The sequence below is a fragment of the Pezoporus occidentalis genome, unplaced genomic scaffold (assembly GCF_034315485.1).
Source record: "Pezoporus occidentalis ecotype Australia unplaced genomic scaffold, CSIRO_AGI_Poc_V1 ctg305, whole genome shotgun sequence".
NCBI lineage: Eukaryota > Metazoa > Chordata > Aves > Psittaciformes > Psittacidae > Pezoporus > Pezoporus occidentalis.
In genome coordinates this window covers 106,856-133,159 of record NW_026914997.1, presented here as the reverse complement: position 1 = coordinate 133,159, position 26,304 = coordinate 106,856, and the positions used below count along the sequence as shown (strand labels likewise).

Below are 26,304 nucleotides of genomic sequence, written 5' to 3'. Positions count from 1 at the left end.
CCATTACGGGGGAGCCCTTTTCAACAAACTTTTAGTTTACCTTTACAGCACAAATTTTTAGTTTACCTCTGAAATGACTGTATATCACTGTATCAAATCAGGTAGCAGTTCCAGTGATGTGCTAGGCATTTCTTCTCTGCATCTGCCACAGCCATAGCTAGTAAAGAGTGGGTTTGACCAAGCAAGTATCTTGTTTGCAGTATTTGCTGAGTTGTACCTTATTTTGTGTAATACTAAACTTATGAGGATTATAGCACACTGCTGCTTTTTATCAGGATTTGGTCCCTACAACCCTTCTTGAGTCAAAACCAGAGCACTCTACTCTGCAGTGCAGGAGATACTGAGGCTCTGATAGCTGAGCCCTGGTCATTTGTAAGGGGTACTATCAAAGTACTACTGCAGGAGGCAGCACAGAGTGTGCAAACACTTCTCTACCTGGGCTAATATTTGTAGCGCCACACTCTGCTCTTTACAGGCCTAGAGACAGACAGCAGACACTCACAGCTCATATTAACACCTGTACATTACAGAAATATTAACCTAATGAAAACAGCCCAGCAGAAGTTAATGTCTATATTCATAGAAAACCAAATAAAAACTGCTTTCATTTCCTAGTGTGAGTGCTAGTGCCCTAAACTGCTCTGGCTGCTCATTGCCAGAGAAGGTTCAGGGATTTGACATCCACAGCAGTACCCATAGTTTTCTGCTTCATTACCTGTGGTATCTGGCCACTTCTGGCTCAGACAGTTTTATTCTTTTGTTCCTATGAATAAAGCATTCAAAACTGCTCTTGGATTTTAGCCTCAGTGTGGTTCACAGCAGGAAGATGAGACACACTTAGGTGTCTGTCTGGATACATACAAAGTCATACAGCCTAATGGATAGACTATATCTTTGCTGAGAATAACTGTCTGTACGTCATCCTACAGGAAAAAGGAACTAGGAAATTTACAGTGATAATAATTTAGGGTGGGCAGTTGACATGCTGGACACAGAGGGACTTTGAGAAATGAAAGAGCTGGTTTAACAGGCACCTTGTGAAGTTTGGGAAGGAGAGTGGAGTGTGTCTGTTTTGGCTGGGGAGTGAGTGGCTGAGGAGCAGCCTTACTGAAAGGACCTGGAAGTTGCATCGATACCACTATGCTCCGATCCTCAATAAGCCAACCCACACACCACACTGCATTGGGAAGAACACAACCAGAGACTGATGGACATTACTCCTGTCTACTTTGCAGGAGTGTGGCCACACCCGGACTGCTGTGCACAGTTCACTACCTCTGATATTCAAGAGGGATGTGGAGGGACTAGAGAGGGTCCAAGTGGAAGGTTACGACGCATGTGACCAACAAAGAGGTTGACAGAGCTGGGCGTGTTTGCTTGGCAAAGAGGAATTTCAGAGGCGGTCTGTTACCAGCCTATAGATAGTTGAAGGTGAGTTGCAAGGTGACAAACCCAAACTCATGTTGGCAATGGCAGGTGATATAAGAAGTGATGACAGCCACGGTTTCTAGGTTGGGTTGGTCAGGCTGGATACTTGTCGTGGTTTAAACCCAGTCAGGTAACTTGTTCACTCACTCCCCCCCCTTCTTTCCCTCCCCCTACTCCCAGAGGGACGGAGAGGAGAATTGAAAAGAATGCAACTCCCACGGGTTGAGATAAGAACAGTTTAGTAACTAAGGTATAACACAAATCGCTACTGCTACCACCAATAATAATAATGATAAAGGGAATAACAAGGGAAGAGAATACAACACCTCAGCACCAGCCAACCGATAACTCGTCCCCCAGGCCCAACCAAGCACCGACCCATACCTCCTCCAACCCTGCAGTCTCCCAGCCCTTCTGGCTAACTCCCAGTTACATCCTGGCCATGACGTGCTGTGGTATGGAATACCTCTTTGGTCAGTTTGGGTCAGGTGTCCTGTCTGCTTCCTCCCAACTTCCCCTCCTCCCTGGCAGAGCATGAGGCTCACAAAGTCCTTGGCCAAACCAAAACATTACTATCAGCTCTGTTCCCAGGCCGAAAATCAAAACACTGCACTGCACCAGCTACCAAGAAGGGGAAAAATGACTGCTACTGCTGAACCCAGGACAATACTATGAAAAACTTTTTTGCTAAAAAGTTGGTGCAGAGCTAGAATATCCAGAGATGTGCTGGTGTCTGTATCCAAACTTGCAGAAAAAAACCCAGCTGACTTGCTCTGGTGTTAGTAGTACCACCTAGCACACAGGTTTTGGATTACAGCCTCCTTTATGGTCCCTTCCTGCCAGCTAGTCGAGGCAATAATCAGCGTGCATGTGCTTGGATGACAGATTCGGAAGCAATCTGAGTCATGAGCAGCTTAGAAAAAAATTTATGTGTAACAGGAAAGCCAAAATACTTCTTCAAGGGAAGAGAGGAGGGGCCCCTTGGAGCAGCACTGATCTACTACCTTAAGTCTAAATCTTTTCAGAGACAGGAACATAGAAAAAGTAGGTAGTGTTAATAATACATTACACTAGACGTTGATTCAAAGACATTTAAGCAATGCACTATGAGTCCATTGTTCTCATCCTAGTATATCCATGATGCATATTGTCAGAGCAGCTACTTGTTCTCTACTTAGCTCAAGTGAGCTAAATCAGCACACAGGCCAGTGGATTGGGCAGTGCAGAATAGCCCAGGTCTTCAGATAGTAGCTGTTCACAAGACAGGTACTATATTGAACATGGTAACAAACAGAAAATTAGTGGAAACAAGAATAAGATTTTACTGTTCCTGGCAAGGAACTCAAATAGGTATGAGAGCAATCAAGTTACAGAATTATTTCCACTTGATTCAGCAGCAGCTGTACAGCTGCGTTCCACTGTGAGATCACTGGCTTTCCGTTAATGCAATCCATGAGATGGGACTCCAAGGCACATCAGGCATCAAAGATCAGAGGTCCCATCATGCTGCCACCTTCACTACCTTTCAGTGCTGCGGAGGGCAGAGTGAGAGGCAGGAGGCTCCAGCTGCTTTTAGTTGGTTTTTATTTTAATCACTCCTGTACATTTTCTCCTCTTTGCTTGTAAAAGAGATGGACACATGGAGGGCAGCAGCTCAGGGGCTGTTTACTTTACATCTTATCAGCAGCATTAGGTACTCTAGAGACTACCAGGAAAGACCCAGGTATGAGCCACTCCCACTTGGCAGGACTTTGGACCACAGCATAGAGCTGCTGTGCCCAGACAGATGAGGCTTTCTCTACCAGCTCTGCCCCTAGCAACAAGGTTTTCAAGATCTCCAATTTCTTTGTCTGTCCTCAGGAAAATGCTCTCTTTCCTCCTACCCCTCCTGTTCTTTTTTAAATGTCCAATACAGTACTTGCCCAAAGAGCTATGAGCAAGATGCAGTTGACAGTCCAGGAGCACACCTCGCTGCTCTCAAGAGACCTGTTAACTGGGAGTTTTATACAGAGGTATAAAACGTCAGTCAGCGTAAATGCAAAGGGAGACTCCATGTGCTCCAGAGCACAAAGGCTGTTGGTTAATGCGTGGAGGGTAGGGCTTGCCTCTCAGATTGTGCATGCAGGCCAAGCAGGTAAAGCTGCCCAATTATTTTTAGTAGTAGTATATAGAAACTGTTGTGGTGAGGGGTTTATTGTTTATTTTAACTAACTCATGCTGAAGGGAAGCTGCCAATAGCTGAGGCACCATCACAAGTTTGCATATGCACCTCTTTTACCCCAGTGATCTAGATAATTTGTAATAAAATGGAAGATGTTCCAGCTTGGCCCCAGGGCCCTGCTCAGTTGGTCATGGTTGGGGAGGCAGAACAGCTGGGAGCAAGACAGAGTACAGCATCATCTCTTCTTGATGCAGACACATGCACAGGGGCTACCACACCAGAGTCTGACACCATCCAGTGCCCTGGGGTTAAAAACAATCCCCTCATGCAGGCCTGGATGGGCTCAAAAGCTCAAGATACTCTGTGTGCCCCTGCAGTTCCCGTTCGTGCCGTCTCCCCAGGGAGAACTGTCCTAATGCCTTCTCCTAGGAGTGATGAGCTGGAAAAGCAGCTGCGGCCCCTGGCTGTGGCTGTGTTTCCTGTGGTGCTGCAGGAATGCTTCAGGAGTGAGTACTGCAAGAGTCAGCGCTGCAGAAACACAAGAATGCTTCGGGAACCCTGCAGGAACACTGTCAGAGTGCAGGAATGCTGCAGGAGCACTGCAGGAACACTGCCAGAGCACTGCAAGAGTGCTGCCGGAACGCTGCCGGAGCGCTGCAGGAACGCCGCAAGAGTGCTGGCACTGTGCACGAGCACTGCGGGAGTGCTGCACGAACGCCGCAAGAACGCTGCAGGAGCGCTGGCAGTGCGCGCGAGCGCTGCAGAGGCGCTGCAGGAGCGCCACCTGGCGGGTCCCGCCCTCGGGCCGTGCCAAGCCCCCCCGGGGGCACTCACAGCCGGGCATACCTCGAGCAGTGTCCGGCAAACGCTGCTGGGGCAACTCTTGTGTGTTTCGATCATCTCCAGAGGACGTGTAGGAAAGGTGACAGGCTTTTCCAAGCGACCATGATCATAAGGCTTTTTCGGCCTCAGGTGGGCTTTGTTAGGTAAGAGCTGATAAATTAGCATGGAGCCATCTTCTGAGAATCACAACCTTCAGGCATATGATTTCATAGGGCAGGAGAAAGCTAAAGCATATGTGGCTGGTAGAGTGCAACTCATTTTACTCCAGCACCTAACAATTCTAAGAGAAAAGCAAGACCTTCTTGTTTAACTCTACTATCATCACCCCCATTTCATGCCTTTTATAATTGCCAGGATCTCTGTTGTTGAATGTAAAGCAGAACATACAAGCTCATTGTGCATGGCGACTAACTCTGTTAGCATCACTATTTCCTTCCTTGATAATCTGCTTATTACATGAGACCTCAGAAACCATGACAAAGCATTGGAGTGGCAGAAAGCAGCAGAACAGAGTCCATCCTAGCCCTGGTCTCTCTCTGAAAACACCCATCCTCAGCTGCTTCATAGGCGGCCTTAAAAACATCCCAAAAGGAGAAGCTGAGCAACCTTCCCCTATAGAAAGCTCCCCTTGTCTGCTAGCTAGTGCTATATAAATGCATGTAAACCTATCAGATCTTCAGCCTTGCCATCCCCACCTAGAGTCTATATAGAGATAAGAGCAATACAATTACATTGAGCTACTACTCAAGAAAAAATTGTAACTGTAGTTTCAGGGCTGCAGCTTGGGAAGACCGTGGCTGACATGTCAATAAGCACTTAACAGCCATGCAAGAAAAGTTACTGTCCCCAGTTCTCACTGTTAAATCTTTATGGAAGCATAAAGACTTAACTTACTGGAGACTTATTTGCTGGGATACCTGATCCCTGGTGATGAGCTGAGAAATCATCATTTTAGGTATCCACCAGTTACCTGCATGCTTTGCTTTCTTACCACTGAATTAAAACAGGGAAGAAGGACCAGTGCTCAAACACTTTGGTCTGCTCTAGCTCTTTATTTTACCACTCAGAAGTGGCAACTAAGAACATTTACAATGTGTGGTACTGAAGAGAAAAATGGAGACTCCTGTCTTAAGTAGCAGGGGTGAGAACATCATACTACTAATGACATATACTGCCTTGCAGTCTTTAGGCAAAACAGCCCAAGAGCTGGCTTAGTCTTTAGTGAACAAAGATGACTCTTACCCTAAGCAGCTGTGGTAGTCTTATTTGTGGCTTTATTCTCAGCCAGTGTCTCACAGAGGCAGTGTCAAGATTTTTTAAACAGACCTCCTTTTAAACAGACAGAAGCCTCAGCAGAGCAAGGCAGGTTCCCTTTCTCCCTCTTTCACCATCACAGCCTAGCTGTCTTCAGGGAGCTGAACTTTGATCTGGAAGACATGACTCTTCCAAGCAGCTTCTGTTCTAGATACTGCTTTGGTGCTCACAGTTTTATGAGGTGAGTGACCTGGTCCTGCTTCCATCACTCCATAGTCCATGACTTGCTCTTGGTGCTCAATTTCAGCAGCTCTACTTTGAAGTCCCAATAGTGCATTGGACAGTAGCTCTGAGTTCACAAAGTTCCTGGTAACTGGAGGGAAAACACATAGTGTTGAGTGTCTACTATTGGAAGATGCTGGGCAGACAAAAGTAGATAGTTTATCCCAGGAGACAGTATGTTGGTGTTCTCAGTGTGGATGTAACTACCGTTTATCCATGCAGGCACCTACAGGTGGTAGACAGAAGCACAAACCTATGGGTTGAACAAATTAGGAGTCAGGCAGTCCATGAGTATCTTTAGCTAGATCAGCTCCCATGGAGAGCAAACAATCCCAGCTTTAGGTGAAAAAAATACCAGCTCTGCACAGATTATGTGGGAGGAAGGTTTGGGGAGTTTCACAGAACTAAAACTAAAAACTTAGTAAAATATGAAGAATAAACAGAGAAAAGCATTATGCAATTGTATAAAGTCCTTTTAAGCCCTCAATCTCAAAGAATACAACAGAGATTGCACAGATACAGAGAACAGCAGCAAGGCTGATCGAAGTATGAAATGGAAAAGCTGAATACACTGAAATTCTTCAGTCAAGACTGACTGAGGATCTGGCAGAGGTCTATAAACCCCGGAGTTCCTTGGAGAGCATGAAATGGAAAACTGTAGAGTCACTCAATACAACACTGCAGGCACTAAAAGAAAACAGGTGTCAGGTTCAGACCACATGAAATGCAATGAAGCTTGAGAAGTCCGTAACGAGGGAGTATGAATGCTGTAAATTTACAGAGATTTGCAAAGTAAAAAAAAAAACAACCCCAAAAAACAACAGATGGAAAACATTTCTAGAAGGCCCTGCCAAGGGCTATTACACACACGGATACCACAAGTTGCTAAATAATAATGAATTCTCTGGGGCAATACAAGTCCATGTTTGTCACCTTTTTATACGCTTCTTGTCTCTAAAGGCACAAAACACGCAGAGAAAAAGATGCCTCAAAACAAGCAGGCGAGGTGCCACGTATCCAGCACCCTCCAGTGGGGTCACTGCTGCAGCCCCGTTCTGCAGGGAGCCGCAAGGAGCCGTTACTTTCTCCCGTTCCCGTACGCGTTCTGGCGGTCCGTAACGATCCTCGGGGTCCCAGGCCACCGTGGTAGCCGGGGCTCTCTGCGCGCCCCGCACCCGCGCACCCCGAAGGCCTTGGTCGGGCTGCCCGAGAGCCGCACCGGCTGGGTGGGCCCCGGCGGGAAGGAGCGCGGGGCGGCCCAGGCCGCGCAGCCCCTCCCCGCGGGCGGTGGCACGGGCTCCGCGCAGGTCCCGCCCGGCGCTAGGACAGGGGGAGCGCGGGCGGCGGGGCCGTGCCCAGCGCAGCTCCGGGTTTCTTCGCGGCCCGGCACCGCCGTGACCGAGGCGTATGAGGGCGCGCCTGGACGCCCCTTCGCCGCAAGGGCCTGTGGGGCGGGCTGCCGCGGCGGACCGGAAGCGGAAGCGAGCGGCGCCCCAACCCGCGGTACCTCTGTGGCGGCTGGGCCGCGCGGCACGGGGCCGCGGCCCGGCTCTTCCGCTTCCTCCCGGGAGCCGGGGTAGGTCCGTCCGCGCTGGTGGCGGGGGCCGGCGGAGGCGAGCGGCGGGGTGTCCCTCCGCGGCGCTGAGCGGTGGCGCGGCCCGGCGCGGCCCATGGACCGGCACAAAGTGAAGCGGCAGCGGCTGGACAGGATTTGTGAAGGTGAGGCGGGGCGGGCGGCCTCCGGCTGCGGAGCGCCGCGTGGGGCCGCGCCCGGCGGCGGGGAGCAGCAACAGCCAGGGCAGAGCGCCCTTGTGCGGCTGGGCCGCGGGCCCGCAGCTGCTCTCCCCGCCGAGCGGCGCTGCGCGGCGGCCGCCTGTCCGGTCCTGCCGCCTGCGGGCACGCTTCCACCCGGCGCTTCCGCAGCACGCTGCCCGCGGCGGGGAACGCCGCGGCTGTCAGGGCCCGTGAGCGTATGGGTTCTTGTGCGCTGTTAAGCAGGAAACAGACTTTGTGTCTTGGCACGCTGGGGAGGGAAGGGGCTAGTTAACGGGCAGTAGGCCTGAAGCGGCTTTGTAACTACTTTTGAGAAGCTAGGATAGGGAGGCGTGTTTCTGAGCAGGCCAATTATCTCATGATTGATAAAACGCGGCTTATTTTTCTTTTTATAGTGGTGGCAGGGGTTTGGGTTTGTTTGGATTTGTTTGGGTTTTTTTCTTCTCTGGCTTAATGTCCCTGTTTGTTTACTGTTTCTTTTGCGTTGACTAATCCGTTCCGAAGTACTACAGAACTCGAACAGAACTAATGACTTGTTGGACTAGCAAATGAGACTCAGAATTCTTGTCTTTCATGTAATCACTCCTGCTGACTTTTTTAATAGGCATACGGCCTCCTATTGTGAATGGCCCAATGCCAACACGGCCACTGGTTGCACTCCTGGATGGACGAGATTGCACTGTGGAGATGCCCATCTTGAAGGATGTTGCTACAGTGGCATTTTGTGATGCTCAGTCAACTCAGGAAATCCATGAAAAGGTGGGCACAAAAATGTGCGAGCATTCAGACATAGAGCTCTGCCTCTTGGGCTAACTGAAGCAGACTGATTTGCCCTGGTTTTTGTTGTAGGTGCTGAATGAGGCAGTAGGAGCTCTGATGTATCACACCATTACCCTTTCTCGTCAGGATCTGGAGAAATTCAAAGCCCTCAGGGTCATTGTGCGCATTGGCAGTGGCTATGACAATGTTGACATCAAATCCGCTGCAGAATTAGGTATGATGACACCGTTAGAGCTCTGTTGTGATCAGAACTGAATGGGAACTGGAACACTGCACATGTTTTTCTGTTTTATAGCAGAGTACATTTTAGATTTTCTATGTAAAAAGATCTGAAGCTGCTTAATATCGGACATTTTTAGGAAGCTGACGATATCGAAGTTAGTAGGTGGCTTGAACAAAAGATTCTTAGTTCAGATTGCTCTGCTATAGGTGTCAGTGTCTCTCCTGTTGTTTGGGATTCAGAAACCTGAGTACAGCGTCCAGGTAACTTTTGGTGAGGCAGCTTTAGGTTGTTTGTGAGAAAAGAATTTGGCAAACTGACATCCAAAAGCAGCCTGCAAATACTGGTACAGGATAAACTCACTGTAAATACTTGATAAGTGAGTTTTCCTGTTACTTTTTTATATGCATGTAGGTTCTGATTCAGCGCTATTACTGATTCCTTTAGAGCCCTATGTATGTGAAGAGTCTGGATCAAGTGACCAAAGCTGCCAGACAGTGAGACTTTCAGACCTTGTAGTCCCCCAGGTGATGTAGGTCATCTAAGTACCCTGTTCCTTCTTATTTTGGGCTTGTGTAAGTGATTTGAAATCTTTCTTAATGTAATGAAGATTAGATTACGCTTAAATGCATGTAAAATTGATGTAGGTGTGACAAATTCTGGACTGTAAGAGCAGCTGAATTGCAAGTAAAAGAGGAGTGCTTATTTGTCTAGTGCTTGAATTAGGTCTTCTGGTCTGAATGATTCAACTGAAGGCTCAGGAGTTCCTGGCAAGGTCTCTGGTTCTCATCCAGCCATTACGTTTTTGGGCTGAGTTTGGAAACTGATCTACTCTTGGGCTTTTCCACTTTCCATATCTTTGATTCAAAGCCTTCCCCCACTCTACACTAATTAACTCAAAGAGAAACGAATGGGTAAAATTCTTTCACCGTCAAGACTGCTGCTTGCCAGTTTCGCTTTGGAGAGGTACTATGATGACCTTCAGGCATGGCCAGATTTCCTTTATCATGGACAACTAATGGTTATTTTCCTAGTTACCCAGGCCCTTTAATTCATTCTGAGGTAAGATACTGTTCCTTATGTGTTCTGAGTCTTCAAATCAGAACGAAGGGCTATTGTGTGTGCTTGCATTTCTTACATTTAGGCATAACATTGCATGTAAACACAAATTGGTGTCTAGTTGTGTAAGAGATGAATGCATGTGGCTTGTCTGAAGTTGACTGAGGTGGTAACCAGTGAGATTAAAAGAAGTTAGGTTTCCCTGTCTTCTCCTGTCTCTGAGTAGTCTATGTGGTATTACAGCGCAATTGCAAAGGGTTTTGTAGAGATTTCCCTAGTTCTCTTGGGAGAACATAGTCTGAATTTAGTCAAATGTCTCCTCTGTAAGGGGCTTACAAAAGAGTGATGCATTGCTGAATTTTTTGTGCCTTCAACCATTGCCTAGATGTTGTGCCTAGTTTTAGGATAGGTGGTAGACTTTTGAGGGGGAGAGTTTCCTTGGTTTGGCAAGTGGTGATGGCTGCATTTTGGAAGAGACCATTTTTAATCTAATTATTTTTATTTCCCAGCTGGATTGTTGACTGAAGGACAGCCACAACAGGGAAAGACCAGATTTTGCTACAGTGTTCCATCTTTCCCTTTTCTGACAGTATTTTGTGCTTCCAGGACTTTAACTCAGTTTGCATTTGTAATTTACCCAATAGTTCTAGCCATGGGTTTTATGGCCCCTTGTGGTTGTATGCTATTCTAGAGTGGGAGTGTTACATGTTGCCATTTTTGAGTATAATTTCAAATGGATTTAGAGAGGCTCCTGTGGCTTTTTTCTATGTTTAATGAATTAGTTACTTATTGTTGCTCCTGGGGAAGCTGATGCTTGCAGTGAGCATCTGGACTGTGAGGCACGGAAGAGCTCAACCATCTGTCTTAATTCTTCTTCAGTCTGCTGGTTAATCTGTTAGGACTCTCTCTGGAATGAGTGCATCTTTTTGGATGCAGATCTTATAAAAGTCAGTTTCTTGCATCACTAGTATGAACCAGTTTTCTTATTTCAGTCTGTTTTGTTTTTTGTTTTTTTTCTTCTTTTTGTGGTGAGTGTGTCAATGAAATGGACATTTATAAGGAAGGAATGCTATTTCCTTGGGGTTAAAAAGCTGGTGGTCATTTCTGTGTTCTGTGAATGAGTTTCTGAGATGAATCCTGTCTCTTTGCAGTGGTTCTGGAGCACTGAATTATCTTTCAGCACTTATGTCTGAAGAGCTCTATGCTGGTTTAGCATTGTGATGCTAAAAATCTTATATGACCTCTATGGCTTTGTAGGCATTGCAGTTTGCAACATCCCTTCCTCTTCAGTAGAGGAGACTGCTGACTCTACACTCTGCCACATCTTGAACCTCTATCGCCGTGTTACTTGGCTACATCAGGCTATGAGGGAAGGGAATCGAGCCTCAAGTGTAGAACAGATTCGAGAGGTGGCTGGTGGCGCTGTGCGTATCCGTGGGGAGACTTTGGGCATCATTGGACTAGGTAAGTGATGGGAATTGTTAGACTGAAAAGTGAACTGTGAAAGTTTCTGGGAATGTGAGAGTCACAGGCTGAAAACAAGTGACAATGTTACAGTATTGTGAAATGCACTGACTTGTAAGGAATACCAGTGCCCTGTTCTGTGGTATTGGCTATCTTCAAGAGTTAGGTATATGCCATGGGATTGGGGATTTCTTTTCTATTTTCAAATGGCTAGAAGAATTGGAATATTTAGACAGTTCTTCTTGGTGACTGTTTCCCTGAGTGCTAGGCCCTGTGACAAAGCCACCTGAAAGCTACCAGTTCTTTCCCCAGGTTCGTGTAATCAGATTATTATTGCTTCTGGCTAAGGGTCCAGATTTGTCTGGAAAAACAGAGCTCCTTCTAGGCTAAGCTCTGGCTATGTTGCATGGGGAAGGACTAGAATTAGCCATATGGGATCAGCACTGAATAACCTCCTCTGGATCCCTGTGGCAATCTGAGGGGTTTCCAGGGCTGCGTTACCTTTGGCCCTGACAGTAAAGTCCAGTGTAGGCTCCCAGTCTACCCCAGTATCTTGTCTATAAAGTTTGTTTTACCTTTCCTTGATGATTGTGGGTTTTCTTTTGTGAAGGCCGAGTTGGACAGGCAGTGGCTCTGCGAGCCAAGTCCTTTGGCTTCAACGTGATTTTCTATGATCCCTATCTGCCGGATGGAGTGGAGCGATCCTTGGGTTTACAGCGAGTAGGAACCCTGCAGGATCTACTAATGCACAGCGATTGCATCACATTGCACTGCAGCCTGAATGAACATAACCATCACCTCATCAATGACTTCACTATTAAACAGGTGCAGCAGGAGCTTGATTTCCCCCACAGAACACTGTGGAAATGAATGCAAACAGAAACTGCTGCTTTCACAGAGGCTGAGAGCATGTGAATCCTGCTGCCTCTGTCATGTGCCTCCTGCTGCTGCCTCTCGGAGGCTGGGAGTGTGTGGATCCGGGTGCTTGTGCTTTGTGCTGTATAGAATTTCACGTTAGGAGAAGAATAGGATTGGCTCTTCTTGCCCAGCAACTTCACCTATAAAAAATGCTTTAGGTGATTCAATAATTTCAGATTACCTTTAAATTGCATAATTGACTGGCTTTTAGAGCCAGATGTGCTGTGGCTGGGACTGTGTAAGTTTCTTTACACGGCTCTGCCAAAGCCTCTCTGCCCAAGCCCACTGCAAAATCAGTCTCGGGCTCTGCTCCACTAGTCTATGAATGTTTATCAGTGCTTTCATGTGAGACATCTGGATGCTGTAGTCCAGTTTTGTATGGTTCTGAGTTACCGGCTGGGCTTAAACCGTGACAAGCTGGATACTTGATTCATGTCCTCTTTCTTTTTTAATTTAGTAGGATGAATATGGAGTGCAGAATTTGAGAGTTCCACTTTTGCCCTTGTGATATTGTTTCTACATTTTTAAAGCAAATTTCTCAAGCATTGCTTGCAGGCATTTCCCTTGTGGTTAACTTTGCAGTGAGAGCACCCCTAGTTCATTCAGGCCTCATCTAATCACTGCAGGCTCCTGTTCATTTCCAGTAGACTTCAAAGATTCACCTAGCTTTCATGAAAAGCCTCATTCTCAAACTACTTAATATTTTTGTTCTTCCAGATGCGCCAGGGTTGCTTCTTAGTGAACACAGCCCGGGGAGGGCTGGTAGATGAGAAAGCCTTAGCACAAGCCTTGAAAGAGGGGAGAATCAGAGGAACAGCATTGGATGTGCACGAGTCTGAGCCTTTCAGGTAATGTTGCACCTGCATGCCTACTGCTAGCATGCGACTCACCTACACTGGATGACTCTTGCTTTTTGATATTCGAGTTACAGTGATACCCAAGAGTACAGATGGGTTATCTGTTTTTTTGTTTCCCTCCTCCCCTCTCCCATGCAGCTTTGCTCAGGGTCCCTTAAAAGATGCGCCTAATGTGATCTGCACCCCTCACACTGCCTGGTACAGTGAGCAGGCGTCCATTGAATCCAGAGAAGATGCAGCTAAAGAGATCCGCAGAGCTATTACAGGTAATGAGGAAGACTGTGTGCTCTGCAGCTGCTACTGCAGAGTGTTCTTTTGTTAGTTCACTGCAAGGCTTACACTCCTTGATCTGAAAACTTAGGCTCAGTAACTGGTATCTAAAACTGGCGTGTAAGTTGGTAATTGTCTTGTAACTAATGCTGGAGTGGCATTTTCCCTCCCTGGGAAAACCTTATACCTAGTACATCCTTTGCAATAATTCCTTTGACAGTTATACTGTACACCATTTTTCTGGAGCAGTACATACTGTCTCTTGGGGAAGGTGAGGCTTGGCAATTGCAGTTTGTGGCAGATAATTTCTGTAAGATCACAGAAGTGGGAAGGAAGGATCAATTCCTTGTATTCTCCAGAGACTAGCTGTTCAGAAGAATCTCTCCTGCCCAGTGTTACCCTGTGGAGATAGATGGAAAAAAACTTTGTGTTTCCTTTTTACTTTCCTTTCTAAATGCTTCAGGGGACTAGCCCTTTCCAATTGAGTCCTGGGTTTTTTTGTAATTCTTGGTACTCTTGCAGGTCACATACCTGATGCTTTGAGGAACTGTGTTAATAAGGAGTACTTGCTGCTAGCAGCTCAGTGGTCCAGTATTGATCCTGCAGCTGTCCACCCAGAACTCAATGGAGCTGCAGCTTACAGGTGAGATGTGTATTTAGGTTGTACAAGTTACCGCTTTCAAGCCTATCTCCTACTGAAATAGGCCAGAATCCCTCTTTTGGTTTGAGAACCCAAACTTGTAGCTGCAAGCTGTTTCTGTTTCTATATGCTCTGTATATGAACTCTTTCCAGAAACTTAACAGCAGCGCTTCTGAAGCTGTACTAGGATCTAACATTTACTTGGTCATATTTAGTTCCAGCTGCATACTGGTTTGTTTTTCCAAATCCTTGCAAGACCTGCCCAAGAGATCTCCTTATATAAGAAAGCCTGTTTGGTACCAGAAAAAGAGGTCTGGATCTTGAAGATTAGAAGTTGTGTGTATCATTAGAGTTGTATAAACAAAGCACACTTCTCAATTCTAGCTCATATATGGAGTATTAAAGAGTCATTGTCTGGTGGATTTGGGCAGTGGCCTAAATAAGAGTATATTTCAGTTTATTTGTCTTACAGACCTGCCAGGTGATTCTGGGCAGGTTGCTTCCCTTCTGTTTTTCTTCCACCTGCAAAGTAAGACATACATTCTCTTCCCTTCTCTGAGACATACAGAGGTTCAAATATATTTCTGGAGAAAGCATAGGGAGGCAGAATGGGAAGTAATGGAAGAATGGTTCATTAGCAATTAATGACTATTACTGTCCTATTTCTCATCTCACCTGTAGCTGTTTTTATTAGTTCGGTTCCTTACTTTTTCTGTCTTGGAGTCCAGTGAAGGATAACTGGCAGCTTGTGCTCCTCCAGCTGATGGAGAGGGAATTTCTAGCCCTTCAGAGTACCTTCACACAACACCTTATGCTGTTTTCCACTGGAGATAAACTTTGTACCAGTTTTTAAATGCTGAATACATGACCCATCTATGAACGGGTGTCATTAGGATACAACTGCTACTCTTCAGCTCTGGAGACTTCTCCTGTGTTCTGTCACAGAGCATTTCTGTTAGAAAGATGGGTTTGTATCCAGCAGGCGCCTGAGGGCATAGCTCCCTGCCCCTTGAATAACTGTTGGGCAAGCTTGTAATTTCTGTTTCTGTTGGTTTTAGGTTTCCTCCAGGAGTAGTGGGAGTAGCCACCCCTGCACTGCCAGAACCGCCAGCAGTGGAAGGGATTGTAGCTCACGGGATCCCTCCTGTTTCCCACCCTGCACCGCGTACCCCTTCCCCAGGAGAGACAAGCAAACTGGATGCAGACAGAGAGATTCCTGCTGACCAATAGCAGCATCTTTCCTTTCATCTCACAGCAGATAAAAGTAGGAAAGCATCTCTTCCTAGGACCTTCTTTAACACCCTACAGAGACTGTTTCCTGTTCATGCAGGACAGGAGAATGCATTTCATTACTGGCAAACTTTAGCTCTTGCCTTTATTTTTAACCCGTTAGTTTTAAACCCTCAATCTTTCCCCTTCCCTGGGGCAGGACAGCAGTGACCTTGCCTCCTGTTGGAAACACTTAGTTTAACAAATGAATTTTCCCATGTATCTACCCCGGTTGTCTGTGACAGGGAACTGTCCTTGTGGGGTCAAACACTGAAGTGGAGCTGTCTGATCAGGAGTGGCCCTCAAGGTTCCCAACACCAGACTTCAGTGCACACCTTTCAGTTGTGACTTGTAGCTTACATTTAATTTGGTTGAACCTCTCAAGTGTAGCCATGGGGAGTACAAAGAAAATACTAGTGAATTGGAGAAGTTGTGACTACTGTCTTTATTATGCCCTTGGTAGAATGCAGCCTAGGCTCAGCTGTATGTGTTACTTTGCTTGTTTTAATTAAGGTTTCCTGTGAGAACAGGCATTGCTCATTGTTGACCATACAAAGTTCAGTCTATGCAGTACTACGCCTGAGGTTAAAAGTAACAGTCTCAAAGCCAGCCCTGTAAATAATTTGGAAGGGCTCAAACTGTCATCAGATATATTGTGGTGACCACTGTGTTTGTGAGGCTTCAGAGTAGTTCACCCTGGAGTCTGTCTCACTCAGAGAAGAGTTAGAGAATCCAGAAGTGGGAAAAACTTGCCCTGGGAGACAGCAGGTAGCAGTAACTTGCAACTGCAGTTGCTTGTTCCTCGCACACAGGTACCTCACAGTCTGACGGTGGTGGTTAGCCACAAGGTATCAAGGTATCTCTTATGTTAGAATTCTAAGCTTTGTGCTACAGTTTGGTTGTGGGTTGTTTTGGTTTTTTTTTCCATAACTGCATCAACTAGAAGTAACATAGCACCGGTTCCTGTGCTGATGGAGAAGGCAGCTTTCACTGGTTGAGCAAATTACGCCAGCTCTCCCACAATACACTGCATCTCCAACAGTGGGCAGGGCAGGACAGTGGTGTTTTGGTTGGGGTTTTTGTTTTTTTTTTTCTTTCTTTTTTACACGAGTAAGCTTTGGGATACTAAAGGAGAAAGAACCCTCTTAGCTTGTCACTGGAAGCCAAGGCAGGATTGTTGCTCTCAAGAATTTTCCCATTTTCCAAATAATCAAGTATGAATCACTTCTTTGAGGGGGATGGAGCAAAATGGGTTCCACAGGAGAAGATTATCCTTAATTCCACATCTTCCTTTAATTTTACCTTGTTACACTTTAGCTACAGCCTTTCCATGCACAACATGTAACAACTCACAATTGATTTGTTCATGTTGTGTGGGCCTACTGAAGTCGGTGCTATGTGGGAGGCATCCCCCCTGTGTGGGTTGGTCTGCCTCCCTGTTGTGTGTCTGTGACTGGAAGCTGAGCAGCTGGGAATAGACTGGAAATAGAGTTTGAGGTGTGGACACGATCCTCTCGTTGGGCTGTTTGGGAAGCTGAGGGAAGCTTTCACAGTCACTAAGTTTTCAGGGTTTTGATTTTTTTTTTTTCCTGGTTTTAAATTTTTCTCCAACTGCCTTCATATAATGTCTTGCTACTGATGCAGTGAAGTGATTAATTCCTTTCCCCTCCAACCGTTCACACCTCACAATTCAAGAAAGGAAAACGAAGAAGTAAACTTCAGGTGTTTTCTTACAGATTTTACACTTTAACTGTTTAGCATTAGTGAGATGGTATTAGTTCTCTAGTGCTGAGTGTCTTTTTTGATAAGGTGTTTGTCTTGGTGAAGGTTCTTCACTTCTGTGTTTTCATGGATGATGCTGATTCTACTTAAAATTCATATACCTCCTTGGCAGCTCAGGTTTAGCAGATGAGACTGGGACTGGTGGAAAATAACCAGCAGCACCTTCTTGAGTTCTCTAACCTCTAAGAAATCTAAGTTTTACATGCTAGTAGCTCAGAAAGCTGTTCTGCCAGGCAGATGGGGAATAGTTTTCAGGGCCTGAGAGCTCATCCTCTGTGTATTACCACAATCTGTCAGCAACTGCTCTTTCATTAATCGCTGCTGAAAATTCCTGCCCTGCTTAGAGGTTCAGGTCTGAGATTATTCTGTGGTAAGGGGCTTCTAGTTACGAGCTTTGTGACTACAGAGAATCGGAGTACATTGACCGTGTCTCTTCTAGAGCACAGTGCAAGATAGATTTATTTTTTTTTTTTAAGAGGCAGCAATTTATTTCTTTTTTTCTCTTCTTCTCTTAACTTCAAATTTCTCTATAGACCAATCAACTGAGCAGAGGAAGAGTGGAAAGATCTCATCTAAGGGACATCTGAGTTTCTCAGTTCTCACTTTTGGTGCCTAGACATACTGGTGGCTAGTAATTCCCTAGTGGGAATTGATTGATGTAATATTTCCAGCTATGGGTACTATGGAATTGAAGGTGGCAGCACTGATAGTGGCTCTGCTCTAGCCAACACTCTGTAAGCTTGTGCTTGTATATGAAGGCAATTTCCCCCCTGATTAAAGCTGCAGCAGAAAATACTGAGGTAAAAACAAACAGAACCCTTATCATGACCTCAAAGAAGGACAAGGGCTCTCTTTGTGTGTCTAGGATTACTTTGCTTATACAGCATTTGTCCCTCTACCTATAGACTGAATCTGTTATTACCAGACAAAGGTTATTCTGAACAGATAGCACACACAAAGAAAGGATTTCCAGTACTTAGGTACTCTGTGGTCTTCTCCATCCCCCGAGTGCCCGGTCCAGTGTCCACGCTCTCATGTGTGACACTTGGATTTGCAGCTTCCTTCCCAAGCTGTTGCAGGTTAGAGAAGTGGAAGGACTGATGTTTAATTTGTTTGTTTTAATGCCTTCCTTCAGAACTAGTGCAGAGCTTTAATCCCAAAGAACAGAAGTCTGCCACGGTGAGGCAGGAGTGTCCTAGCTGCACTAATCTGCTTACAGGAGGTGCTCACACTGTCCTAAGGTACTTTCTGTTTTGTCAAGGTCACTGCTGCTGACCTGCTTTTTTATAGAGGATTCAGAGTTTCAGAAATATATTTTTGTAGACAATGACTAAACTGTGAAATATTGAAATAAAGCATGTAAACTAAACCTTCCGGCACTGTCCTCTGTACAGCTGTTTTTCTCACTTCAGTTCTCTCCTGCCTTGTTAGAAAATGTTTGATTACTTCTTGGATATATTTTAATAAAGTTCTCTAAAGAACATGACTGCTGTCTATGGAAGGGGTGGCCTTACCTACAGAAAGTCTTTTGAGCTGCCCTTGATGCAGGTCTTAGTATCTTATCTGTGTGACACATCAGGACTAAAATCACACTGTAAAGAGTAGAGATGATGAGATGAAATCATGAGATGCACTGTGAGGACAGGCGCATGGTACAAATCGGTATTTGGTGCTACCTTGCCCATTTCCCAGTGAATTTTGCATCCCCCTAACCAGGAATTAACACAGATAAAATGTTGTCATCTACTTAAAACTGCCTGGTACAATCTCTTTGAATAAACGAAAGTGAAAGAAAGCAACTTGCCTTTGCTGCTGTTAATTCAGTGTCACGTGTGGCACTTCCAGAGCATACCTTGTCCTGGTATGGAAGATAGCATCTGCTCCCGATTCCAGTGTCTGTCAGTGCTATTGTGTCTTCACAGTGCAAGTAGAGAGATGTAAAGTTGTGTGTCATTTCTCTAAGTGTTGGATCCTGAAGGATTCTGTGGTTGCCCAAGTACGCCAAAAAGGGTTGGCTTTAGGGCATTGTGCTGTTCTACATGAGAACTGTTCACATGTATCAGCTCACCACGACAGCCACATACCATTAGCAAAACAATTCTGTATCTTAATCGCCTCCTAAATAAACGCCTTTTCAAACTCTGCCTCACCGACAAGCGAAGCCCCGGACCTGTGAGGCACTGCTGTCACTCTGGGCCGGCAGCAGCTCCTCCTGCCAGCCCGCACCTGGAGCTGCCGAGCGGGGTTTTGTCTGCGTTCACCTCCGTAACAACTCCTGGGGTAATTCCGGAGCCTGAGCTCGCCGTTACGAGCGTTCCTGCGCCTGCGGCGGCTCCTCGGGGCCCGGCCCGCCCGGCTCCCTCAGCTGCGCCACTCTTCCGGTTCCCCTGCGCTGCCGCCGCGCCCGGCACCGCCTTCGGAGAGCAGGACCTCAGCGCGCTCCGGGCGGGGTGGCGCGGGGCATTGTGGGGCAGAGGAGGGGAGGGGGGAGAAGTGCGGCGCGGTGCATGCCGGGAACGGGGCGGGCGGCGCTCGGAGGCCAAGTGCGGGGCAGGCGCTTCCTCGGTGTCTCGGTGCGGCGGCGACTCAACGGCGGAGGAGGTTCCAGCCCGTTGGGGATGGCGGACGCGGCGGCCTCCCCCGTGGGGAAGCGGCTCCTGCTGCTGCTGGCGGCGGGGCCCGGCGAGGGCGAGGCGGTGGGGCCGGAGCCGGGCCCGGGGCCGGGGCCTGCGCTGCCCTCCCGGGCCTGGCGGAGCGGCACGGTGCGGGCCATGAGCGGAGCCGTGCCCCAGGACCTGGCGGTGAGACCCCGGCGGTGGGGGCGGGGGGTGTTGGGACTGGGACGACGGGCAGCAGCAGGCGGGGCGCTGCGGGTCGGGCCGCCCGCGTGGGCCGCGGCCTCCCGCCGCCGTGCAGGGCTGCGGGCGAGGCGCCGGGGCCGCGGGGCGCCGCCTCTTGTGTGCGGGTCGTGGCAGCGCCGTGCTGGCTCTCCGCGGTCGCCCCGGACTCCCCGCTGGGCCTGCCGCGACGCGCTGCGGGCTGAGGGGCGGCGGGGCCGGTCTGCGGCGGGCGCGGTGGCGGATCGGTCCTGAAGCTGCCGGGACACGGGTCTGCTTGGGGCGGAGCGGACCCAGTGGCTTCGGGTGCGGTGGTTGGAGGTAATCGACGTGTGAAACTCGTGCCTGGGAGGTTTCTGCGTTTTGGTGCTGATCCATCTGTATGTAACTTTTGAGCGTTGGAGTTTATTTTTCCTCAGTAAGATGCTGAGTTTTCTCGAGCAGCCCAAGTGATGCTCTTGTTTGAAGGTGTACTTTTGAGTGGGGATCATCAGTTTCATTCTGTCTCAGATTTTGTTTTCAGCTGTAAGAATTCGTGCTTCATATAATGTGTTTAAACAGTCTTTAGCACTTACTTGTTTTGCTTCTAGTTGTCCTGAGTTCAGGACAAGATAACAGCACAAGTATAGCTCAGTGAGATGCATGTGTGGAGATCTTAAAAAGAGCTCTTCAAAAATGCCTGAGCTATGTATCTCTTTGTGTATGCCAATTCTGCAGATATTTGCTGTGAGCAATGGTATGCTTCAGAGACCTGGTGGTATGCTGCTGAGAACTGTGATTGTTAAATAGACCCACGGGGGGGAAGGCATGAAGTTCTGTGTTTGTGAAGAGTCTTGTTAGTTCTCTTTTTGATGACCTTTATTAAACATTTGTTGTTACTACTGTAAGTTCTTTGGGTTTCTTTGCAGAGTTCCAATTTTGAGAAGTTGCCTTGACTTCTGCAGTGATGCTGATTTCTTTGGCCTTGTCTTAGTACTTCAACTGTGCCATCAGTGGGAAGGGGTGTGCTGGATTTAGTTTGGTGAAGCCAGGTGCCCTGGCACCCCGTGTCTGCAGTTGGGAGCTGTGGTGATGCACTCTAGCTGCTCCATTTTTTGTTTAAGGAGGGGAAAGAAAACCTTAACATGCAGAAAGGGGGTCTTCAAAGGAAAATGGGGCAAGTGTTTGAGACGAGAAACGTCAAAATGTGTTGTCTCTGTTCTGGAGAGCTACTTTTGTAGCAGACTGCATTTGACAAGTGTATTGTCAGCACTCTTGCATTCTGGAGTAATCCATCCCAAATCTGAGTATGATGTAGGGAATTTTTGGTGTGTTGGTTTTATGCTCTTTTGCTGGAAGAATTGGTGGGGTGTTTTCCTTTTTTTTTTTTTTTTTTCTCCAGTGAATCTGTTCAATTAAAGGTAAGAGTTTGTTTCCTTGTCAGTCATTGTTGACCAACCTTTTAGACTACCCTAGGAAGGTAAAAATCAACTAAATAATGTCTCCTACTGCTGCTGTTAAAGGCAGAAAACTAGGGTGGGTGGATGTTGTTAAGACCAGTAGGCATATCTTTAATGCCTTTTGCTGTAAAAGAGATGTTTATGAACAAGCAGCATGTTGAACATACTTTATTTGCAAAGCAAGTAGAAAAGTATATTAAAAATATATAAAAATATATATAAAATACAGGGTTTTGGAAAAGCAAGTAAAATGCAGCTCTTCAAGGGAAAAAAGTTCATCGAATGAGAGCTGACTGCAAAAGTAGTTGATGTACATTCCCTCTGCTTTGCAATACTTTGTAGAGTAAGCACAAAGTGTTTTATACTTAAGTACAAAACACTATAAATTCTTGTTGTGCCAGAAGGTTTTTTCTGATAGCCTTCCTGTGTGTGATAGACATCCACACTGAAAAATTTTCATTCATATGGTGAGCAATGTCTTCTGTGACTCCACTTACACTCTTCTTGGGTTGGGGCTCAACAGGGTCATGAGGGATTCTGTAACTGTTTATACTACTGAAATGCAAGGAGTGGGGATGATGTGTGAGTGGATGGAATACCTCTTTGGTTTTAGCTTATGTAAGTATAAGTTTACATGATTTATTAAAAACGCAGTTTTGGCATTTTTTGCAGTGTCATTGCAGTTAGAGGTAACTCAGTGTGACTTGTAAAATTCTCTGAAAGGGTCTTGGCAGATCTGAAATGGTTATGAAGTTATAGATGAGGACTGGAGTGGAGACTCAAGCTGAGGAACATTCCCAGTCTTATGCCATCACTGGTGTCCATGTGTCATGCCCGCTGAATAGCGAGGGGCAGGGCAGATGGTGGCTGTGGAGGGAATGGTAGGACTGATCTCAGTAGTGGCTTTATCAGGGCTGACAATGGGATTGGGACTGTTCCCCCAAAATACAGGTAATGGAGAAGGAACAGTAACAACTTTGCAGAGCTGTTCTTATGCAACACAGATTCTGTTTGTACTGGGTACCTTCTCAACTGTGCTGTCTCCTGTCTTTCTGTTAACCAAGACACTCAAAGTCCCTGTCACTTCATTTTTTTTCCCCCCTTTTCCTTATTTGAGGGTACTTGTTGTAATTTCTTGACACATGATAGCAATTACAGTACATGGTCAAGAGGTTTAGTTGAACTGCCTTACTCCTGAGGGTTATGGAAGTGCCCACTTTGGATGTTCGCTGTGCATATGTAGTGTTTATGTGGCGCTTCTGATATTCCAGAAGCGTCACACTATTGAACACATGCTGTGCTAATCTGCACATGTGCAGTAATTTTAATACATATTAAACCTATTGGACTTGTTTGGGGAAGTCTGGGTAGAAATATGGAAGCTCTAGATTGAGAAGGTAAGCTTCTAGGAGAGCTGCTGCCTCTAATACAGCAAGTATTAGTAAATGAGTATTTTACTTTCGTGTCAGTGAAAGAGTATCTGTACTGGACAAGGTCAAAGGCCCACCCAGTCCACCCCTTTGCCTTGCCCAGTCTTGCACTGGTGAGATGTGGAGATCCCTGTGCATCTGTTGAGGGAATCAAAGTTGTTGAGTGCTGCCAGGTGAGTTTTTTGAAATGATGTTTAGCTGTAAAGTCATGCACAGCATGACTGCTCTATATTTGCCAGCAAAGGGATATAAAATAAGTTTTTGCTCATCTGATAGTGGATGCTCTGTAGAGCTCACTGACCTTGGATTGACTTTGGAGGGTTGGCCTCTTCCTCCTTTGCGGTGTTTGTTGCAGCAGAATCAAAGATTTCAGATTCACTGGTTCAGTCTTGGTGAACCAGGGTTATTTGGCTTTGAAAATTGCTGCTAAAATAGACTTACTGTTTAAAATCGATATTCAAGGAATCTCTTTCTAGAGTTAACCCATCTTTATATTTAATTGTAATTGCATCTACAAGTTTTATTTATACTGATATAAGTGATAGGAAAAATTGTAGTGTTAAATTCTTAGCAATATTCAGATCCAGCTTTTGCAAGTGAAAGCTGGGAAGTTACTGTGCACTGGCAAAGTCTGCAGGGAGCTCCTTGTGTTTGCATTTGTGGATCAACCTTTCTGCCTTTGAAGAAGTACCAATTACAGGCAGAAGAGATTCAGACATTTCATCAAAATTACTTGTTTTGACCTTTGTGAGTATTGTTTTGTAGTGTTGAAATGTAACAGCCAAAACAAGGAGAAAAGGCTAGGAAACTATGCTTTGGCAAGACCTTAGTTTTTTTCTCCCATCATTGTCAAAACACAGCAGTTTGGCAGTCTGTTTTCATGGGTGGACAATGTTGACATGGTATGACCAGGGCTTGCATTTTACCAAATGAAATGCCATAAGCTGGGGAAGCAGAAACCATGTTTTATGATCTGATCAGTGAATATATGGTCACCTCATTTAGCTGTAATTTTAGTGATGGATACAGAAAGCAGTAGACTCTGTAAGAGCTGCGCAAATAGAGTAAAATTCAGCAATTGAAAACTAGTACATATAATCATAATGTAGGTGCCTGCCAACACATTTGTTGGTATGTTTTTCTCTAAGGTGTTGTATGTGTTACACTTCAGATAAACCCAAAAGGCTGAATGGTACATTTGTATGGGGTAGTTCAGTATGGTGACAAGGGGTTTGAGCTACAGGTGGGCCCCTGGGAGTCCATTTCATCATTCAAATGGCTGCAGACAGTCAGGTTTCTGTAATATCCATACTAAGATGATTTCTCGGTTTTCAGTGGCAGTATCAGTGGAGCTACTTAGAAGTTTGAAATGCATCGTTTATTGATGCCTCTTGGTGTGACTGCAGGGCACTGCCTGATGCAGGAATTCTGTCGGATATGTGCTAGCAGTTGCATACTCTTTTCTGTCAGGTTTCAAGTGTACTGATTATTTCATAGCAGGTAAAAACACATGGACTTGTTGTATATGGAGAAACTTCTACTTGAAATGCAGATGATTATGGGAAAGTGGGAGTTTTGTCTTGAGTTATTACTGTGTTAATCTCTGATGGCATTCCATTTCCTAAACACTTTGGATGAAAAGGGGAGGCCAGTGTTCTAATCAAGCAACTGCTTCAAGAAGTCTGTTCTGTAGTTTCAACTTCATAAGACACAAGGCTTGCTTTTTCTTCCCCCCCCGTAGGAAAACAACTTTTTACATATTCCTTAGACAAGCTCTGTGGGTCTCTGGCCTGCATAAGGGACTGTTAGATTTGAGGCAGGAATGTGTGTAAAGAAATCTGATACATTTTATGCCAGTTTTATCAGTGACATTATTAATATCTTGAAATAATAATTCTACTGCTCCAATACTTGCCATTTTAAAACTAATAATTTTCCATCCTGCTTTTATCATTGCTCTTAGATGCTTGTAAATTCCGGACGCCTTCATTTTCAGTGCAGTGCCATTTGGATACTCAAGTTCAGGTTAGATGCAGTACGGAAAAGTCCTTCATATCATACGTAAGCTATGTAGTTAAAACTTTCTTTCACTTTTAACTCCTTCCATTTATTGACATTCTTGTTTTCTGCAGCTCCCTACCTCATTCCTCACCTGAAATTTATTCTGATATTTGGCAAACCACTGGTGTTGTTTGAATAGACTAATAGTTACCAGTTTTTTTCCTTCCTTAGTTTCAAATTCAGGTGTTGTATTTGCCAATTATGCAAGCACCAATTTTAAATCATTTGAAAGTCTGGCTATCAAACCTGCAGTTCAAGATGTTGCTTTTTCTTCCTCATCTTTTTCTTGCTGATAATTGGGTTGTAGAATCCTTGGAATTAGGAATAGCTTTCTTTGTTTTCTAGTTGGTTTGTTTTGTGAAACAGCAGATACCATCATCTCTGCAGGTGCAGAAAGAAACAGTATTCAAAAAATTGTCTTGCTATTATTTCACTGAAGTCGGTTTTTATGATACTTTGATTGGGATGCAGGCAGACATTAGGTAAAGAGGTATTTTAGATGGATTGAGGCCAAACTAGATTGCTGTCACATTCGTACCTGTGGTAATTAAGGTTGTGGGCTGGCTTTGTGTTGCAGAGGCATTGACAGGGCTGCTCATAGATGGTTCTGAGCATTGCTCATTTTTGTTACAACAGGAGAGTGGCAGTTGCAGTGTGCTCTAAAATGACTCAAGTGACACTTGTGCAAAACGGGGTAGGCCCTTCCCAAAGATGATGCTTCTTCCCTTGCATGTTGTAGCTTGTGTGTAGATTCCAGCACTGATTTTTAGCTGTGGTACTCACATTTGTGATACTCCTTGACATCTTCCTCCATGTGTGTGACCAGTGTGAGGGTCAGTAATGATGCTCAAGCTGGGACTGCTCTAATGTTGAAAGAAATGAGATACTGACAGAGTGCTGTGCAAGATTCTCTTGTTTTGGCACTTTGTCGTTCTTTTCCTACCTACTTAACCTGACTCATCTAAATACATGTCTTTTTGAGCCACATAAAGAGGTATTGAAGACCAGTATTTTCAGGAATGGTTTTCTCTACTATTTTTTGCTGAAATATAGTGTGGTGTTTGTTTTGTTTTGGTTTTGTTTTTTTTTTTTGGTGGAGTTTTGTTTTGTTTTACGTTAATAAACTGGGTCCTGCTTGGAACTGCCTGGGGTTTTAGGATGATTACAGAATTTAGCTACGCTGGTGTTTTGTGTTTGCTCCTGATACCCGCTATAATTCTGTTACTTATTAATCTTGAAATGTTTCTTTTTTGCCCTTTGTTAAACAAAAGTAAAAATACCCAAAGAAAACAGAAAACCCCACAACCCAACAATAAAAAAACAACGTGAAACTTTATCATCTTTGTTGTGTCAAATGAGCAATGTAAATAAACTCATATTTTTTAGATATGCTGTATTTCTGTACTTTAAATTTTACTGTAGGGCTTGCTGTATGTTACTGTGGTGTCAGAGCATTGTTCAGGCTTCAGATGTAATAATCATAATGCCAGGCAAGATATTTAAAATTCTAGGAAGCTCATTGTTTCAGTAGTTGTTT

General features: G+C 45.6%; 2 protein-coding genes across 8 annotated transcripts in view; both read left to right on the top strand.

The window, feature by feature from the left end:
* The first annotated feature begins 7,434 nt into the window (after positions 1–7,434).
* On the top strand, positions 7,435–18,483 carry LOC134168253 (C-terminal-binding protein 2). 2 transcript variants are annotated; one of them, XM_062627724.1, is made up of 9 exons: positions 7,436–7,687; positions 8,346–8,500; positions 8,591–8,735; positions 11,058–11,264; positions 11,875–12,089; positions 12,900–13,030; positions 13,178–13,305; positions 13,832–13,952; positions 15,008–18,483. In XM_062627724.1, exons 1-9 carry the CDS (start codon positions 7,639–7,641, stop codon positions 15,177–15,179), a joined length of 1,323 nt encoding a protein of 440 aa, XP_062483708.1. In that variant the 5' UTR covers positions 7,436–7,638; the 3' UTR covers positions 15,180–18,483. The 2 variants fall into 2 exon arrangements, with proteins under 2 accessions (XP_062483709.1, XP_062483708.1); XM_062627725.1 differs by lacking the exons at positions 8,346–8,500; positions 8,591–8,735 and having other exon boundaries at positions 7,435–7,687.
* Positions 18,484–19,528: 1,045 nt separating this feature from the next.
* The window catches only part of KDM3B (lysine demethylase 3B), a 56,624-nt gene continuing 49,848 nt past the window's right edge, over positions 19,529–26,304 (top strand). Inside the window, exon 1 of one of the 6 annotated variants that reach the window (XR_009966467.1) lies at positions 19,529–19,801. Coding sequence is in view for 3 of the 6 variants with exons in the window: in XM_062627735.1 (XP_062483719.1) it covers positions 19,619–19,801 (183 nt within the window). In the remaining 3 variants the exon portion in view is untranslated. Of the gene's footprint in view, positions 19,802–20,071; positions 20,256–26,304 lie in introns of those variants that run through there. The other 5 variants (XM_062627735.1, XM_062627730.1, XM_062627731.1 and 2 more) reach the window with 5 other exon arrangements.

Excerpts from the sequence above, each read along its gene's own strand:
- LOC134168253 (XM_062627724.1), top strand. The coding sequence starts at position 7,639 with ATGGACCGGCACAAAGTGAAGCGGCAGCGGCTGGACAGGATTTGTGAA. Across the intron at positions 8,736-11,057 it reads CAAATCCGCTGCAGAATTAG|GCATTGCAGTTTGCAACATC; the intron begins GTATGATGACAC and ends ATGGCTTTGTAG. Across the intron at positions 11,265-11,874 it reads TTTGGGCATCATTGGACTAG|GCCGAGTTGGACAGGCAGTG; the intron begins GTAAGTGATGGG and ends TCTTTTGTGAAG.